General features: G+C 45.0%; 2 protein-coding genes and 1 non-coding gene across 6 annotated transcripts; 2 read left to right on the top strand and 1 right to left on the bottom strand.

Moving 5' to 3' along the window:
* Positions 1 to 362: 362 nt before the first annotated feature.
* Positions 363 to 1,999, bottom strand: mrpl52 (mitochondrial ribosomal protein L52). Its single transcript, XM_085452755.1, has 5 exons — positions 1,941 to 1,999; positions 1,616 to 1,685; positions 1,222 to 1,289; positions 718 to 782; positions 363 to 644 (listed from the first exon to the last, which is right to left on the bottom strand). Exons 1-5 carry the CDS (start codon positions 1,972 to 1,974, stop codon positions 492 to 494), a joined length of 390 nt encoding a protein of 129 aa, XP_085308881.1. The 5' UTR covers positions 1,975 to 1,999; the 3' UTR covers positions 363 to 491.
* On the top strand, positions 962 to 1,035 carry trnan-guu (transfer RNA asparagine (anticodon GUU)). Its single transcript has one exon. It is a non-coding gene; the product is annotated as a tRNA-Asn (tRNA).
* A 5,403-nt stretch (positions 2,000 to 7,402) lies between the features above and the next one.
* On the top strand, positions 7,403 to 16,526 carry ajuba (ajuba LIM protein). 4 transcript variants are annotated; one of them, XM_085451091.1, is made up of 9 exons: positions 7,403 to 7,732; positions 8,886 to 10,504; positions 13,193 to 13,294; positions 13,482 to 13,549; positions 13,679 to 13,741; positions 15,050 to 15,180; positions 15,379 to 15,430; positions 15,802 to 15,870; positions 15,955 to 16,526. In XM_085451091.1, the coding sequence occupies exons 2-9, from the start codon at positions 8,926 to 8,928 to the stop codon at positions 16,084 to 16,086; spliced, it is 2,196 nt and encodes a 731-aa protein (XP_085307217.1). In that variant the 5' UTR covers positions 7,403 to 7,732; positions 8,886 to 8,925; the 3' UTR covers positions 16,087 to 16,526. The 4 variants fall into 4 exon arrangements, with proteins under 4 accessions (XP_085307217.1, XP_085307215.1, XP_085307216.1 ...); XM_085451089.1 differs by having other exon boundaries at positions 7,403 to 8,128; positions 8,270 to 10,504; XM_085451090.1 differs by having other exon boundaries at positions 7,403 to 8,482; positions 8,890 to 10,504.
* The last annotated feature ends 580 nt before the right edge of the window (positions 16,527 to 17,106 follow it).

Genomic DNA, 17,106 nt, shown 5'->3' with positions numbered 1-17,106 from the left:
CAGACCTTGTGCTTTTATAGCTTGGATTTTTCTTAAACCTTATCTCACACAAATCAGTGTTTTAGTTTGGAGCAGGTCTCCCAGAGCCACTCAGGACTGAGGGGTTTGTCAGCTAATAACACGGTTACTGCAGCGTGCCACGGTGTGAACCCCTCGCTCTGGTCCTGTATCACTGCTGCTTTATGTGTGCCAGCTCCTCCCTTTCTACTGCCAGCCCAGCAGTACTGCTCTGCGCCCAGCCTCAGACAAAATGGCGTTCGAGCCAGCTCGCGTCCTCACAGAAGAGAAATGCTGCATTCTAGTGGAAGCAGATGCACATGAGCTGAGATTTTACCACAAGGACCCACGAATGCATGACAGAGTATAAAGAAGAAACATTTTATTGCATGAGTAGAGAAAAACACAAATGACAGAGCAGACGAAAACCCATCATAAATACATCCATCATCCTGAATATCAGCATGGAATATCAGAGTTAGGATAGTCGGCCTCTAACTTTGAGATTTCTTCTTCATTAGTAGTTTCCCTTTGGGTTTCAGCAAAAGAGACTTTTTGTGCTCCTCCATTCTTTTGGCCTCCTCCTGTTTCTCCCTCCACGCCTCCATCCCTCGGTCCACCTCCGAGTTCAGCATCACAATACGTCTCTGAGGAGAAAAAGAGATGAACAGATGAGTGGGAGTGCTAAAGACGATAAGGAGGTTTTTATGTGACACTCACAGATAGAGCTTCTCTCTCTTGCCGCCTCCTCAGCTGGCCTTTCATTGGAGGTGCCGGCCGTCCATCTGTGCATATAAGAAGACAAAGTTGGCACAAAAGCAATCAGCTGGTGCAGCTTTGTCAAATAGTTTCAGGCAAAATGCATTCAAAATTTATCAGGATAAGAAGGAAAGAAACACAATGAAACTCACAAAGATCAGTATAAATTAGCATAGCTAGCTCAGTCAGTTGTACATGACCCACAGTCTCTGTGGCGCAATCGGTTAGCGCGTTCGGCTGTTAACCGAAAGGTTGGTGGTTCGAGCCCACCCAGGGACGATGTCTTTTTGCTTAGAAACACACAGAGCTACCCACTGTGCCAACCCTTTGTGAGTAAAACAGCAGACAAAAGTAGCTGCTTCTTCTGTTTTCCTTTATTTACATTTTAAATGATGTCCTGTAGATGGTCCACAAACAATACAGCTTTACAGATTTTTATTTTTCTCTATAAAAAAATATAAATACCTGCAAACGACCAATCAGGCAGATCTGTCAGAGGCCCGTACTCTGTGCCGCTTCTAGCAAGTCCATGTCTGCAAGATAACACACGCTTCAATAAACCTGCACAGTCTCGTTTTTAAATGGTTTTCAGTAGTTACACATTTAACCTGACTCCATCCCAGGTTCTTAAAAACAAAGAAAAGATGAAACATCTGCATTTCTCCTCGTACACTTCATGCTGTTGTGACGCTGTGAGTGCAAACGTTATGTGTTATAATGAAGCTGCTGCTGACGACCATTCACTCCTGCCTGTGAGGCTGCTGTGAAGGTGTCTAAAGGTCTTAATTAAAGGTTTCATCCAATCGATCAATCCACATTCAAACAGCGGAAATCTTTATTTAAATGACAGTGAACTCACTCTTTCCGCCACTTTTCTCCAGCCTGGACTCCACACGTTGTGCTGAACTGTCTGCGCGAGTACCTCAGCACTGAAAACAACATCAAACAAACAGTCACCTACACGAGCCTGTTTAATTAGATATGTGGCGTTTACGAGCAGGTACACACACTGTTAGCATTAGCATTAGCTTTGCTCGTCAACATCACCGCGTTGACGCCGGTCACTCGCACAGGCAGGGAGCCTGGTAAAAGCAGGTTATTACAGCTATCACACTCAGCTTCAGCGATGAAACTACACACACACACACACACAGGGAAATATGTGAGGATAACCTCTGTCTCACCTGAGCAGCACAACGTCCTTACGGGGGCCGCCATGTTGCCTGCACAATTTAGAGCCTACCGCCAGGGGGCGCCAAAGACACGCCGAGGTCCTGTTATTCACTTTGCCCCGTCATTCTTGTTTTTACACATCCATCAGTAAAAATCTCGGTTATTATCTCAAAATGTCGAATTACTATCTATAAATAGTGACAAAATAACTTGAAATTTTGATTTATTAAACCCAAATTATATTCTTCCTACTCATGGATTATGCTTTTTTTCCCAGTGGCATAAAAAAGCTTTCATGAAAAAAGTATATATAATATATTAAGCCTCGTTTTCCTCATTTGTAATAATGTAATTTTGAAATTATGGATTTTTTTCCCCATTCAGACAGTGATTGATGGGGTTGGGAAGCTCATCTTGTAACCGGAAGGTTGCCGGTTTGATCCCCAGCTCTGTCTGTCGTTGTGTCCTTGGGCAAGACACTTCACCTACCGCCTGCTGGTGATGGCCAGAGGGGCCGATGGCCCAGAAGCAAGGCGATATGGCAGCCTTGCTTCTGTCAGTCTGCCCCTGGGCTGCTGTGGCTACAACTGTAGCTTGCCTTCACCAGTGTGTGAATGAGTAGTGGAACTGTAAAGCGCTTTGAGGGTCTCGAAAAACTATATAAATGCAATCCATTATTATTGACAAGCAGCAAGACAATAAGACAATCTATGTGTCCAATAAAATATATACAAAAAATAAACGAATTAAATAAAGAAACTAATAAATTAATTAAATTAATTTGACACATCTGAATTAAAATACATTCAAATAAACTGGACAGTAAGGTGTACATGCATAAAAAGTAATTTAAAACATTAAAGGTGTGTTCTTTGTTTCAAATGTTTCTCAACAACTGTATTTGAAATTAGGGGAAAGCACACATGAAGTATAACGAATTAGAACGTACTTTCAGGACTGATGTTCCCCCCTAGAGATGAAAATGTGACCTTAAACCAGCACGCACAACACCACATGGTGGGCTGTGAAAGTATCCTGGTATAAAACCTTGTTGGGGCCTTTTAGTAATGAGCTTGCAAGTATGCTTTAGGTCCCCCAGCTTCCTTCACTAGCACAAAGACATGCATATGAAGTTAAACGGTTCATCTAAAAGATTCCGTCGATGTGAGGTAAACAAAGTGATTGAAGTGTACAGAGAAAAAAGGTAAAGTATGAATGTGTGGTTGTGTGTGGATTGAGGGGTCAGCAGTTCATTCCACAGTTGCATAGCAGCAAATGAAATAAAGACTTACTCATATTATTAGCACTGCTAAATGTATAAAAGAACTGTTAAAACTTTGCACATGGTACATATCCCTCAATCTATGTGTGTTTAAAATGACCACAAAAAGCTGCCATACGTGTGTCTGATGGAGTCTGGTGTGTGTACTCTGTGGTGGGAACACACGGGCAACAATGCAGACAGGAGAGGGGTAAATAGTGGCCCAGCAGCTCTTTTTTCCCCCTTGGGGGCCTTTAAGAGGTTAATCCAGCTGGAAACCTTTGCATTGGGACCATCGCAGCCCACCTGTGAAGGAAAGGTGCAGCTGTAAGTAACAACCTTAATGGCTGCAGCTCATGTTGTTGTTAATGCTTCCACGCAGCATTTCTGTTTAATGTGGCACCTGTGCTTTTTCTTGGAAGTGCAGATATGTGCCGGGGAAATTGGTTACAGCACACTTTTCTTGTGTGATCACGGTTTATGGATGGCGTGGTCGTTGCTGGCATATCAAAGGCACGACAAGGTGATGAAGCAAGACATCTGGGAATGTTTAGAAGGCTGATTTCTTTTCATCCCCGTCGCACTCGCCGACTTCAAACCAGTCAGGCCTCTGTGGTCATCCCGTGGCGCTCCACGTCTGAGGAGCACCTGTTTCTTGAGTGAGTGCAACGCCACTTATAATGAGGTTATAATGGAAATGAATAGGAGGGAGATCTTTCAAAGAACAGCTTAGGTGATTTATTCACTTTTTAGCATGTCAGATGTGATAAGAGCAGTAAAAAACAGGTTTTTCGTGCTAGAGAGGTCGCAGGTTATCCAGACTGCTAATGGGAAGCTGGAAATTTTCAAATGTAAAGATGTTTGCTCATCGTGTAAAGGTTATTCCGATTTTTTTTTTTTAGCTGATCAAAAGGTTGTAGTGTGATGTTTTGATCCCGCACAAGGTTAGCCTTAATGTGAGATCAGCTGACCCACAGCTGGGGCCTTTAAAGCACAAAAAGGAGGAAACATTGAAAACTAAGTGTCCAAAACATCAAAGGAACAATTATATTAGTTCTCTGTGCCTCCAATTTTAAGGTAGAGTATGACTACCATTGTTCATTAAACTTTTTGTGTTTGCTTTGGTAAGTGTTGCCATTTTTCTCGTTCCCTCACCCCAACTGTGCACAGCTCCCTGAATCTGCAGGTTTCTTCCTGTTAAAAGGGAGTTTTTCTTTGCTGCTGGCGCCAAATCATCACCCGTATTATTTTAGGACCTCTAACCTTATAATATGAAGCTTGTTGAGGTGACTGATGTTGCGTTTTGGTGCTGAATAAGTAATCAGAACTTGAATTTAGAACATGTTGCCTGTAAAATAAAGTGTAGGCCTAATAAGCTCATAAGCTTAAATCTCCACATTTTTTCAGTCTTACTTTTTTTTTTTGAAAAACAAAATGCTCATAAAATCACCAAAATCAACATTTGGGGAAAGCTGGTCTTTTGCCAGAAACTTGAGGTTGTGGGGCACCTCGCAGCTGTGTTTGTTCTATTTGCAGCTACCTTTTAAGAGAAATAATACAAATAGTGAGTGATTTATATACACAGTGATGGAGATAGATGGGTCTGCACTTCACGTGCCTGTCTGTAATCATTACCGGCAGAGCACGGCCGCTCTCGCAGCTCTTCAAAGTGCTGTTTTTGTATGAACAGCACCGACACTAAGCCCTGAAGAATTTCTGTTAGCTTTGCAGACAAGTTCCCACTCGCAGCCGTGAGGCGAGCGCCAGAGGTTGCCAGAGGTTGCTGCAAGGTACTCCGGTGAAACCCGCAGGAGCTGCGATGGGCTGCGTGTGGAAGAGATCTGAGGGGCATATGTTTAAAAATAAAATAAACTGAAAGGTCAGCGAGCCTCCTGCAAACACAGCATACAGCCGGACTGTGTTTGCTGTGTTTTTTGGTGTTTCCGTCAAAGTGCCGCAAATCGGCCGGAATCCGCGCAGACTAATGCCGGGTAGTCCTGAAATAGCAGCGGGATGTTTACTCTGTATCGTCCTTGGAGAGCTCAGACACGCTGAAAAAATTTACCGGCCGCCTCACCGCGCCGTGTCCTTCCGCGCATTCCACAGGCTGGTGGTACAACAAAGTAGGCCCGTTGCCTCAACGACGCGGATCCACTTGCTGTGACTCTAATGTGCAACAACACGTGATTATAAATGTTAAACAGAGCCAGAGAGGCGCTCTGTGTCAAAACAGAGGCTTCTTAATGAACTACAAGCAACTGGGAAACATTAGGGATGTATATCCTTGAAGCTAAGAGCTTATTATTACGGTGTTGATGCATTAATGTGCAGGGAGAGCGAGGTGGTGCTTGTTCCCGCAAATATACGTGCTTTTGGTTGTGCTTTAACAGCATTAAGTTGAAAAAATAAAGAGGAAGTCTTAATTTGAAAGGTAACTAGTAAATATTGGTGTCAGCTAAAGTGAAGAAGTGTGAAAAAAACTGCAGTATGTCACTCTTATTTTGAAGTAGACAAGTCCAAGTGGCCTACACTCTCAATGTGTATTTCAGCGTAGTCACTTTCCATTACTGCTTTGTAACATTAGGATTTACAGCTGGCGCTACAGTAAACTGCACAGGGCCGTGGTTTTGGTTACAGTCAGCCTATATGAGCACAGACAAAATGAGGGTATTTCTGAAAACAGGACTGTTTATACTGTTGGTTTGGCTTGGTGGTCATTTCACAGTTTAAGCTTGTGCCAAGCCACAACCACATGAATACGTGTGTATCCAGAGCTCCATCACAACGCTAACCTAATGGCTAGAAGCGCTTCGGGGCAGGTTAACCCTCTCAGGGGCCCCCAGGGTGGGGAGGGGGGGGGTCCTGTTTATGCTTCTCCTGGAGCCAAGTGTATTAGTCAGTGAAAGTCAAAAAACAGGCCAATTATAAAATAAACTAACATATTAAAGAATAAACGAAGACTTAAATGAAGCTAAGCAAGCATGAACATGTGCCCCTGTTTTACCACCTCATGTGCAATAGTCCTGTGGGGATGCATTTAGACCTCTTTACTTTGTTGAAATGTGATTTTTGTCCCCCAGAAAATGTGTGATTTGACCTTTAAAACACTGTAATGTACAACAATGTCACTTCCGTGGACTCATACACCAGTGCTAAAATGATCTAAGTAAAATTACTCCTTAAGTTTTTACCACTTAGCTACATTTTGAAAGCAAATATTGAACTTTTTAAACCAGAACATCTCTTTGGTAGCTTATATAAAACATATAAAGTAAGTAGTGAATTTTAGTGTAATAGCTGAAGCTACAGTTGAACAGCCTGAATAATTATGTTTACACCTACCTAATGAATTGGTACTTATTGTTTGAATAAACCATTATTTTTTTATGCATTGCTGCATGACTGATGTAAGCACAAAGATTAAACTAAGATGAATTGAATCCTATTTACTTTATTGAATTTTATTTTTCAGGAAGTGTCTAATTTGAGCATTAAAACGGTGCAGTTGTAGAAGTACGTGATTTTACTGGACTTAAACCCCAGTGGTGAACAAATAAATACAAATTAACTAAATTTTTAAGGCAAATATTGCTCTCTTTTTAAAAGAGCAGATCTCTTTGGCAGCTTATGTAATCAATAATAAAATAGTTGACTAAGTTTATCAAGCAGATCACTAGCAGCCAGAATAATTATGTTTGCACTTTAATAAATCACAGCCTATTGTTAAAATAACCTTCTTCTTTTTTTTAAAAAAGTAGAGCATAGCTATATGACGGATTTAAGCGTATTTTATTGTCCAGTGCTTATAATGTAAATGCAGTGTTGAATTGTGGAGCTGCTCCCTTGACCTACTCTGATGACTACTTCCACCACTTTAGACATTACCTCAGTGGTTCCTAAGGCCTTGGGTGAGGCTGAAGTCTTCATTTAAAAAGTCAGAAACTGAATAGAAACATTTTTCAATCTATTTTGGTCTAAATATTTAGTTACAGGAAACTTTAAAACAAAAAAAAAACAGTTTTGGCTTGGCTCGATTATTTTTAAGTGTTCTTTTTATATTATTATGATGTTTATTAAATGTTGAGTATGTAGTTGTGTAGAGACGGTCTCGCTGGCGTTATCCTCTGTGGAGTTTTGCGTTATGAATGACGACACAGCATGTCTGGTAAAAAGGTGTTCCGGCCTTGTTGGGGGATACAAGCCGCCGTTTAAAATGCGTTAAGTCGAACGCACCACTCACACGCAGTGTAACGGTCGCGATGTTCCGCCTTCAATATAAAAGCCGTTAAACTAACGCTTTCAACACGGAGGCTATCAAATCCGATTTTGTGGCGTTGTAAACTACAAAATTGCACTTTAAACGTTACTCGAAAGCATTGTTTCGTATCTGGGACAAACCCATGCTACAAAGGAGCTCCTGTTATCCTCTTGCTTGAGTAAAACATAACACGTATCTGGAGAGGTTTATTTAGAAAAAAACGTAACCGGAACTAGCTTGGTCGCGCTTTCGTTAGCCTGACGACATTGTGGGCGAAGGGGGAGGTAAGTAATTATTTAGGGGGAAGAAAGAAAGAAACAAAGTTGTCGACTGTGCAGTGCTCACGGGGAGGGATTTTTATTTATCACGAGCGGCTCTTTTAGTCCTGCACCGGCCTGCTGGGGGTTGATTCGAGTGTAACGGCGCGCCGGTTTTCCCCTCAGTTCCTGCTGTCCTCCCAAACTTCCCCGCTGCTTTCCTACCGAGTCCCGAACAGGATTTCTCTTTTGAAAACGGGAATGATAAAAGGAGTCGAGCACAGGCGGATGGACGGAGGAGTGTAAAGCCAGTGCGGTGTGTGCGCTTTCCGTTGGCTCGCTTACAACTAAAATACGCCTTTTCTGTCATTATTTTCCCTCCTCCGAGTAACTTTCCCCCCTGAGATGAATGGCAGAAGTCGGGTGAGTCGACTATCTGCGAACAAGCGGATTTCTGCTTTTCTCGTCTACACTGGACCCACATGAAGAGGTGATAGCCTGCATCCTGCTGAACCTCTCTCTCCCTCGCTCTCTCTCTCTCCCCCCGCTTTGTGCTTCGTTAAGAGGAAATTCAAACCCCAGACTGGAGGAGATCCGCGATAGCAGCCCGAGACTTGGCTCGAGTGTATTTAAGTCTTCTTTTTAAAAACTTTAAACAGAGACCATGCAGCTGTGGAGCCACATGAGGGTCCACAAAGGAGGCCCTCTGCGATCATAGGTCCACGCAGAAGTCTCCTGGATGTCTGTCTCTCCCGTTTCCTGGCTGGATTGAATTGTGTTAGTAATTTTTTTGTACTCCAATGGATTCTTCCTCACCACAGCCTACCTGTACCTGTGGATTTACCACATGAGGGCAGCCAGGTGACTCACAGGACTCAAGTCATGTAACCACCCTGTAATGTCTTAAAAGTTTTTATTTATCTGCTCTTTTTTTGTATTTATTGTATCTGTATAGAAGGGGTCCTGCTTTTGTTTTTCTTTTGTAGCTTTGAACTAGATTCCAGGCCAGTTTTTTAATTTCTTGTTACAGATTTTATTGTAGCCGTCACAAGGGAATAACTGTAGATTTCAGTCTTTGTTCTGCTGTACGTCCACTCACACTGTATTTGAGTGCAGTACTCTGTAACATTTAAAAAAACAGAGAGAGGGGGGAGTTGCTGTAAGACTTGACTTTGCCCAGGCAGGTGTGTGTGTGAGAGGGAGCACAGGAAGGCTTAATCATGGACAGGCCGATAAGCAAGCTGCTGGAGAAGCTGAAGCTAACGGACTCGGGGAGTGTGAAATTCAACGTGTCGAAGAAAAAGCACGACTCCTCCAGCAACTCCAATAACAGCAACGCCAACACCGGCGTCCCTGTGGGCGGCAGCGGAGGAGGGGGCAGCGTTCTGCCGCTGGCTCCCAGCTCTGCAGCTGCCTCGCCCGCAAGACCTGGCCAGTTCCCGCTTGCCTCGGCAACCACAAGTGATCCATGTGTGCCAGCAAGTGGGAGAGGAGGAGGAGGCGGCACAGGAGGAGCAGGAGGAATGGGGTTGACTTCCTCTCAGCTCCTCACCACACCATCTACTTCCTCCACAGTGGGCACCATCCCCCCAGATGTTGAGCAACCACCTCACCCCTCTACCTTGGCACCGCTGAGGCGTCCTTCCTCTCAGCAGCGGGCTTCCTGCTACCTGGGTGAAGGTGTAGATTCCCACCTTAGGCGTGAGTCCGGCCTGAGTCCCGAGTGCGACCCCATGGGAGCGTTCGGCTCCAAGGTGTCCCTCAATCAACGTCGATACTCATTGGAGCTTCAGCAGCTGGTCCAACGACAGCAGCTCCTGTCCCAGCCGCCTCCACTCTCCGTCCCGCCACCATACCCTGCTGCATCGGGATATGGATCGGCGCCCAGAGGCGGCGGAGGCGGCTTGGCTGAGCCCGGCTACCTCTCTGAGCCTGAGCGGCACAAACGCCTGTCTCTCCAGGAAACCCTGTTCTACAAGCGGCTGAGCACAGGCAACGATCTGTGGGAGAGCACCCGGCCGGCATCCCTCTCTCATCCACCACATCGCCCATCTGATATGAGCGGAGGAGGTGTAGGAGGTGGAGGCCTCTTTTACCCGCCAGGGCCAACCCTGAGTCCGTGCTCATCCTTCAGCTTCCAGGAGTCTGTGCTGGTCAGCCCCAGGTCCAGCTTTGCCTCCAGCACGGCCAGCGGAGGAGGAGGAGGGAGTCCCATGGGGAGCCGCTGCAGCAGCAACCGGACCAGTGGCATCAGTCTCGGCTACGACTTGCGCTATTCTGCATCCGGAGGCCTCCCTACCCAGCAGCAGTCCCCATCTGTGCCGACCGGAGGCTCTGCAACTGGATACGGAGTCCCGGGCAGGGCCGGAGTGACCTCCGTAGAGGCCTGGACTCAGTACCTGGAGGCAGGGATACGTTCAGGTGTGTACGATAGCCGTCACTCCTACCCGCCTGCGGTTGGGAGTCCCGCGGCAACGTGTTATCAGACAGCTCCAGATTGGTGGGAAGAGCAGCAAGCGGGCGTACGAGGCAAAGATCCAGGCACGATGGGAGAGAGGGCCCGATACTCAGACCTGCCCGGCACCCGATACCAGGAAGAGCTGACCCGACTTCTGCTGAGAGATGCTGCGCTGGAGGGCGATGGGCTGCTGGAGGGCCTGATGCTGAAGGAGCAGGCTCTCAGCCTCACGCCTCACGCCAAATCGGGCGTCACGCCAGCAGGAGGGCTGGCCAAACCTCAGGAGGAGCCAGGAGCCTTGCCTGGGAGAGAGGCAACAGAAAACCGGCAGGAGTTCTTTGGTGAGATCCTTATTTTTTTTTTAAAAATTTTATAAATTTATTTTGCAAAACAAAAAGTAAAAGAAGCAAATCAGTGGGACTGGATGGAGATGGGCAGCTGTGTTTAACTTTAAAAACAGTAAAATCACATCCCTAACCCGAGCCAGCAGCCTCACTGCTCATCCGTCCCCACGGCGTCCGCCCCTCACTGTGTTATTACTGTTGTCCTCACCGCCTGGTGTCGGATCACAGGTTTCTCTCTAAATGAAAGGGTTGTATGGATGGATGGACAGATTAATAGTTGAAAGAGTGTGTATGGATAGGTGGATGGTGCCACAGAACCTGCAGAGACATGCAGGGTCATAACACACAAAGCATTAAAGGAGTGGAGAAGGGGAGGGGGGAGGAGGGGAAAGAAAAAAAAAAACATCAGCCAGGCTTCAGAAACCGAGATGCAGACAAGTAGACGTGTTTGACCGGAGAGAGGAAAGAAAATCAGTGCGCTAAAAGTTACGCACGGTTGTCAGCTGATGTTTGCACATCTTGCCAATTTGCCACAGTGGTGGTGCGCACAGAGGGCTAATGCAGCGGATCTGCACGCCGATTAAAGTGCAAAATTCTGCTGTAACACTCAGACATAAATTACATGGTTCCATATAAACACAGCTCCAGCCATTACTGAGTCACACAAGATTAGGGCTCCAGTTCTCTCAGTGTGCCAGTGTGTGTGTGTGTGTGCGCGAGCGTGTGTGTGTTAGGATGGCTAGATGAATGTGCGTATGTCTCTGTGTGTATATTGTTTCTTTGTGGCAGGGTGTGTCCCCCCCCCCCCTTTGAGTGACTTCAGGCCACAGTAACGCAGTGTGTGTGTGAGTCATGTGTATATGTGTGTGTGTGTAATGCTGCCTTGGCGTGTGCAGGGGTGGTGTGCTGTAGCCTGTTTTTCAGCTCAGGTATGTGTGCCTGGAGGGGACATACAATACTGTATTCCTCTCAGCCATTAGCGAGGAATCAGAAGCTCTGAGCCGTGAAGACAGACGCCCTGAGCTCAGCTCGGCAGCACACACCTGTGTTCAGGTGTAAAGCTGAACAAAATTAAAAAAAAATAAACGCAGTAATAATGAAAAAAGAAAGTAAAAATGGAAGAAGAGGAACATAAACTGAACAGATGTCAATTTATAGCTTTTAAGCTTCACTGTTTCACGCTCATTTTGTACATGCTCAGAGTTTCCAGCATGGAGGGCGGCATGTGTGCGAGTGTGTGAGCCAAAAGTTCAGGCTTCAGGCTGCTATAAATGCGTTTCAGCGAGTGTTATTTTATTTTAATAGGATGTGGCTCAGAGCATAGAAAGCTTCTGTTTGTCAGGGGCAGTCAATCAGAAAAAAGCAGGAAGAGGATGAACTGAGGGGCCACACAGACCCAGTATAAGATAAGTAAGGATTATTTTGCGCTGTGACTCATGCAAAGCTGCTCTAGTAGAGTCCTATAATTAAAACAAAATGGAAATAAGAATAACAGGTCCACCTTAAATACCTTATATTGTCTCATGATGTGAAAAGAACAAGGTGTAGTCACACAAATGTAGTCATGCGATGTGTCTATTGATTAGTTTTAAGTCATGAAAGGAGAGCAGATGTAGTTCAAAGTGTGACATTTGTCATTTTCTTTGGTATCAACGTGACTTTTGTGCCCCTAGTGAGCTTTATTTTGAAAAACCCTTTGTTTTTAAACCCTAAGTTCAGTCTTCTCTTTTCGTTCTTTTCAGTGAGTAATGTCAACCCCGCTTTCTTTCCATCTCTTTCTATATGCAGCCGTTTTCATACATTATATTTAAAGTTTCGGCTCTTTGGTTTTTGGCTTTGGCACCGGCTCATGCCTCTTCCTAAGTATCGGAGGGATTGTCCAAGCTCGCAGAAGCAGGGTGTAGGAATTCTTGATTTGTGTGGCACTCCCTGAGCCACATTAGAAAGGAGAAGGGGGGGAAAAAGCTCAGACCAACCCTTAAATTGATCACAGAAAGAGTGATGCGCAGGCCACCACATTTCTGCTTTACATATGATTGTGGAATGAGGTTGGAGACAAACAGGCTCATTTTTGAAGCTTTTTCACAGAAGTAAAACTGATTACTTGCATTTCTTTTTTTGTAGGTCCATTTTGCTTGGTTATCTTCAGTATTTCAGCCCCCAAAAATGCCACCAAGTTTCTTGTTTCTTAGCCACTGGCCAGCAATTTAAGGAAAGCTGCACAAGCGTTAATTTCTATTAATTTTGTCGTTGCTTGCTTTGTAGTTTTGGCCCCCAGCATGGTAGGGGGAGGGAAAAATGGCTATGATGTTAAGTCTCCAAATTGCTCTTAATGTGGGGGGTTTAAGTTTAAATTTAAAGGTCTCGGTCTCCAAACTCCAGAAGAAAGAATCGTCTATGTTCTGGAAAAGCTGCCAAGAAGTCAGATCCGGCGGAGTTTCCCTTTAATAACAGAGAGGCTCGGCAGACACTCATGAGTGGATGAGCAAACAGGCTGGCATGGGTAACGAGGTTTTAACTGTGTGAAAATCCCCTAGGTGGTGCGAACGAGAGGATTTACAAGTGTTGACACTTTGTGTGGAGTTGGATTTCAGACACATTCTCCAGGAATGCGTCGTAAACAGAGCGCTGAGAGCCCCCGCCGAGCCATTGCTCCCGACTAAATGCGAGTTTGTGTCCCGGCAGGAACCTGCGTGAAGTGTGGGAAAGGAGTGTACGGGGCGGATAACGCCTGCCAGGCTCTGGAAAACCTCTATCACACTCGCTGCTTCACCTGCGTGTCCTGCGGTGAGTACGGCTTCCCCCCACCCACGCACACAGACACACACACACCTGACCAAACACAGCAATGATGATCAGGCTTAATGATGAATTTGTGCCACCGCCACACCTTCTGCAAACGCCCTCTTTGAAGCATTTACCACAAAAATGTGGAGATTTAATTATGCTGAGTCACCTCTGCCCCCATCTGCAGGACGCACCCTGAGAAACAAGGACTTCTACAATGTCAACGGCTCTGTGTACTGTAAAGAGGATTATATGGTAAGAGTCGAGGCCGAGGCTTGTTTTGTCATCCGCCTCTCTCACACACAAACACACTCAGACGTGCTCGGAGTCGGTTTGGGGGGAATCGAGGTTGCGATATTAGTAATCTCTTTGTTTTAATTACAGTTTTCGGGATTCCAGGCGGCTGCGGAGAAGTGTAGCGTGTGTGGCCACCTTATTCTCGAACAGGTGAGGGCTCTGTGTGAGTGTGTGAGAACCAGCACACCAAATACCTCCCAAACATTTGGAAGAACTCAGAAGAAACGCTCTAATCTTTAATCTTCCTTTTAGTTATTTACATCCAACGTTTCCAATAATGTTTTCGAAGAATCCCTCGGAGAGTAGAGAAATTCAGTGACGTCCTTCTGTTGGCTGCTCGTTGGTTTCCCACGACAGATTTTCACTGGAATGTTTGCCTTGGGTTTTTGATAAAGGGAAAAAAATGGCTCTGCAGTGATTATCTTAAAACTTTTCACCATATTTGAACCACATAATACCCATAATATAAATAGCAGGCTGTCACTGTGTCTGTGATCCACAAGCATTATTTTCTGCATCAGTGGCTCGAAAACTTGTTGGTGCAACAGTGTTGAGAGGGGAAAATGCATTCCTGCTGGACTTGGGAGTTTAATTGGAAACACTGCTGCTTAAAGTATAACATTCAAGTTAATAAAGTTTATTCTTTTGTCTCCTGTTGAACGCTGTCTGGTCTCTGCTGGATTACTGATTGAAAGTGGAGGATGTTGGCAGGACAGTGTGGTAATGCTAAACCTGTTATTACCTGAGTCTGATGCTCTTTTTGGCTTTATGGGAAGTCCCCCCTCCCCCTTTACTTTTTAAATATGGCACCAAATCACTCGAGACTTTAACGCATTACAGAAAGAAAACCAGTAATCATTTATGTGCAAGGGATTGACAACAATGGGGACAAAAAACCTCACTTTTAACTGGAAACTGTCCCCAAGTAGCTAGAAAATGTAACTTCAGGGTAAACAGAAGAGCCACGGTGCAAAGGGAGCTGGAGTAGAGGGCTGTGACAGGATGTCATCATTAATGGCTGTACTGTTTAGCTGGCTGTGTGAGTCTTTGACTGGTGGGGGGAAAAATCACTGCTATTTGAAAATACTCAGAACAGCTTCAAGGTTTGTATTCTTTTATTTGTTTTTTGAGCAACCAGATTGTAAGTTCTGGTCAGAGACATGTTTGCTTTTGATGCCATTATACTCAAGATGAGGGAGATATCGTCAAAGCTGGGCGGCCTACATCAAATCTGATGTAGTCTGTTTTGATGTAATCTGCTTTCTTTGGAGGAAGAAGAAACGGAAGACTAGAAAAAGTAAAACCTAACAAAATTTTCTCTGTTCCTTTTATGCTCCTACACACACACACATCCTTCACAATAGCCAACCACTCCCTTGCAGTTGATGGATCCTTATCCAGCCTTTGATATTTTTATTTTTTAACTTAAATCTTAGATCTGGTTGTTCTCACCCTCAGATCCTGCAGGCTCTTGGGAACTCGTACCATCCCGGTTGTTTCCGCTGTGTGGTGTGCTCCAAGGCTCTGGATGGGGTGCCTTTCACCGTTGACCAGCACAGCAAAATTTACTGCGTTGCAGACTACAACAAGTGAGTATTGTACCCGAGCACAAAACGGTCAGACTGGAGCCTTTGCTGGACAAATCCTGGTCCCTGGGCCTTATGTTTGACACTCCTGCTATAAGAGCTTCAGCTGTTCTGTACTGAAGATGTTATGAAGTTTGCACATTTAACATTTTGCAGAATGTGCTGCTGCTTAAAAATAACCGCTCCTGTGTCTCACTGCAGGACTTTTGCCCCGAAGTGCGCTGCCTGTTTACAACCCATCTTGCCTACTGAGGTGAGTAACGCTGACCTATCTCGTACTGTTCCTCTTCCTACCATTTAAGCTCCCATCTGGTTAAGCCTTCCCTCCTAGAAGGCCCCATCTGCTCTGATTGGTCAGCTGGCCTGGTTAAAAAATGAGCTGTGGCTTGCACTCATGAACCATGAGTGTAGACACTGCCCTCTAAAAGCTGCTGTGTCACAACACTTCGGATTCAGCGGTGTATGTTTGAACCAGAATCTGTCCCACAGCAACGAATTAGCATGACTGTGTTCATAATTTACTTTGTTTTGGGCAGTTTTCCAAACTTTACACAGCAGTGTGACACAGAACAGGCAGGAAAGTACTGGAAATGTGGCTCTGCTGACCTCTGTTTGCTGTTTCAGGGCAGTGAAGACATCCTCAGGGTCGTGTCTATGAACAAAGACTACCACTTTGAGTGCTACCACTGTGAGGTAAGTGACGACTTAATGTTTCTGACTTCGTTTTGAAGCGAACCCACAGCTGACCTCGCCCCGTCTCCTCTCTTCCACCCTCAGGAGTGCGGCAAGCAGCTCTCCGATAAGCCCGGCTCGCAGTGCTTCCCTCTGGACTCCCACCTCCTCTGCCACTCGTGCCATGTGAACAGAGTGTGCGCCACACATAACGTCCCCCCTCACAACACACACTGATCGGCTTCTATGCAGCTGTAGATTTATTTTTATGTAAAAGCTGGTCTTAATATGCTGTCCATCCCCCTCCCATTCGCTCTTTCTTTACAACAAACCTGCTGAGATTGAGATGTTTTCACACTTCACCTTTATTTTGTCTGACTTGGATCAGTTTCTGATTGCCACATGTACTGCCTGCTGTACTTCTTGTACTATTACTGTACAACAGTTAAAAGGGAACAGGAAAACTACTGCTTTTTTTAATTCTTTACCCTAATGTGGCTACTGTTTGCTGTAGAGAAATGAGGGATTTTTTTTGTTTTTGTACATACATTATTGCTATCAGAAGTTTTGCACTTAAATTTGACTTTACTGTAAGAGATTTGTTACGTGAATCTGTACAAGTTGGAAAACACATTACTGTAATGATTATGTTGTAATAAATATTTTCTCTGCTCACACAGATTGTGTAGCTAGGTCAAAATTCAAAGAGGAGTCATCGTGCTTTCTTGTTTCGTGTCTGTTTTGGCTGCTGCCTGTCGGGGTCACCACAGTGGATCATCTGCCTCCATCTCTAATATCCTGAACCTCCTCTGAGATATTCTTTTTGCATCCTTTGTCCCATATGTCCACTCTCTGCACGTCTAAACCATCTTAAGCATGTCTCTATAATAACTTTGTCTCCAAACTGCTCACCCCTCCAGTCCATTCTGCTCACTACCAGTGAAAATGTTAACACCTCCACCTTGGCCTCCTGTCTTTTTGTCAGGAGACAATGACACTGACCATACATCATAGCAGGTCTCATTACAATCTTGTAAACCTTGTCACAAATCACCCGACACTCCTCTACACCCACTCCACCTGTCTTGTGCACTGTCCATAGCTTTGAACGATTGACTCCAGGTATTTAAACTCACTCCCTCTACAGGTGTTAACTTGTACAATTACAATGTCATCTGCAGTTAAGAGTCCACAGACACTCCTGCCTGACCTCTCAAAGCAAATATCACATCTGTATAGCTCCTTTTAAGTATGAAG

The sequence above is a fragment of the Copadichromis virginalis genome, linkage group LG3 (genome assembly GCF_057382275.1).
Source record: "Copadichromis virginalis isolate Kocher_CV1m ecotype Utaka linkage group LG3, C_Virginalis_male_GT1.1, whole genome shotgun sequence".
In the NCBI taxonomy this organism is placed as follows: Eukaryota; Metazoa; Chordata; class Actinopteri; order Cichliformes; family Cichlidae; genus Copadichromis; species Copadichromis virginalis.
This window is presented reverse-complemented; position numbering and strand designations above follow the sequence as displayed.

Excerpts from the sequence above, each read along its gene's own strand:
- ajuba (XM_085451091.1), top strand. The coding sequence starts at position 8,926 with ATGGACAGGCCGATAAGCAAGCTGCTGGAGAAGCTGAAGCTAACGGAC. Across the intron at positions 15,181-15,378 it reads TGCGTTGCAGACTACAACAA|GACTTTTGCCCCGAAGTGCG; the intron begins GTGAGTATTGTA and ends GTCTCACTGCAG. Across the intron at positions 15,871-15,954 it reads TTGAGTGCTACCACTGTGAG|GAGTGCGGCAAGCAGCTCTC; the intron begins GTAAGTGACGAC and ends TTCCACCCTCAG.
- mrpl52 (XM_085452755.1), bottom strand. The coding sequence starts at position 1,974 with ATGGCGGCCCCCGTAAGGACGTTGTGCTGCTCAG. Across the intron at positions 1,686-1,940 it reads AAGGACGTTGTGCTGCTCAG|TGCTGAGGTACTCGCGCAGA; the intron begins GTGAGACAGAGG and ends TGTTGTTTTCAG. Across the intron at positions 783-1,221 it reads GCCTGATTGGTCGTTTGCAG|ATGGACGGCCGGCACCTCCA; the intron begins GTATTTATATTT and ends TTATATGCACAG.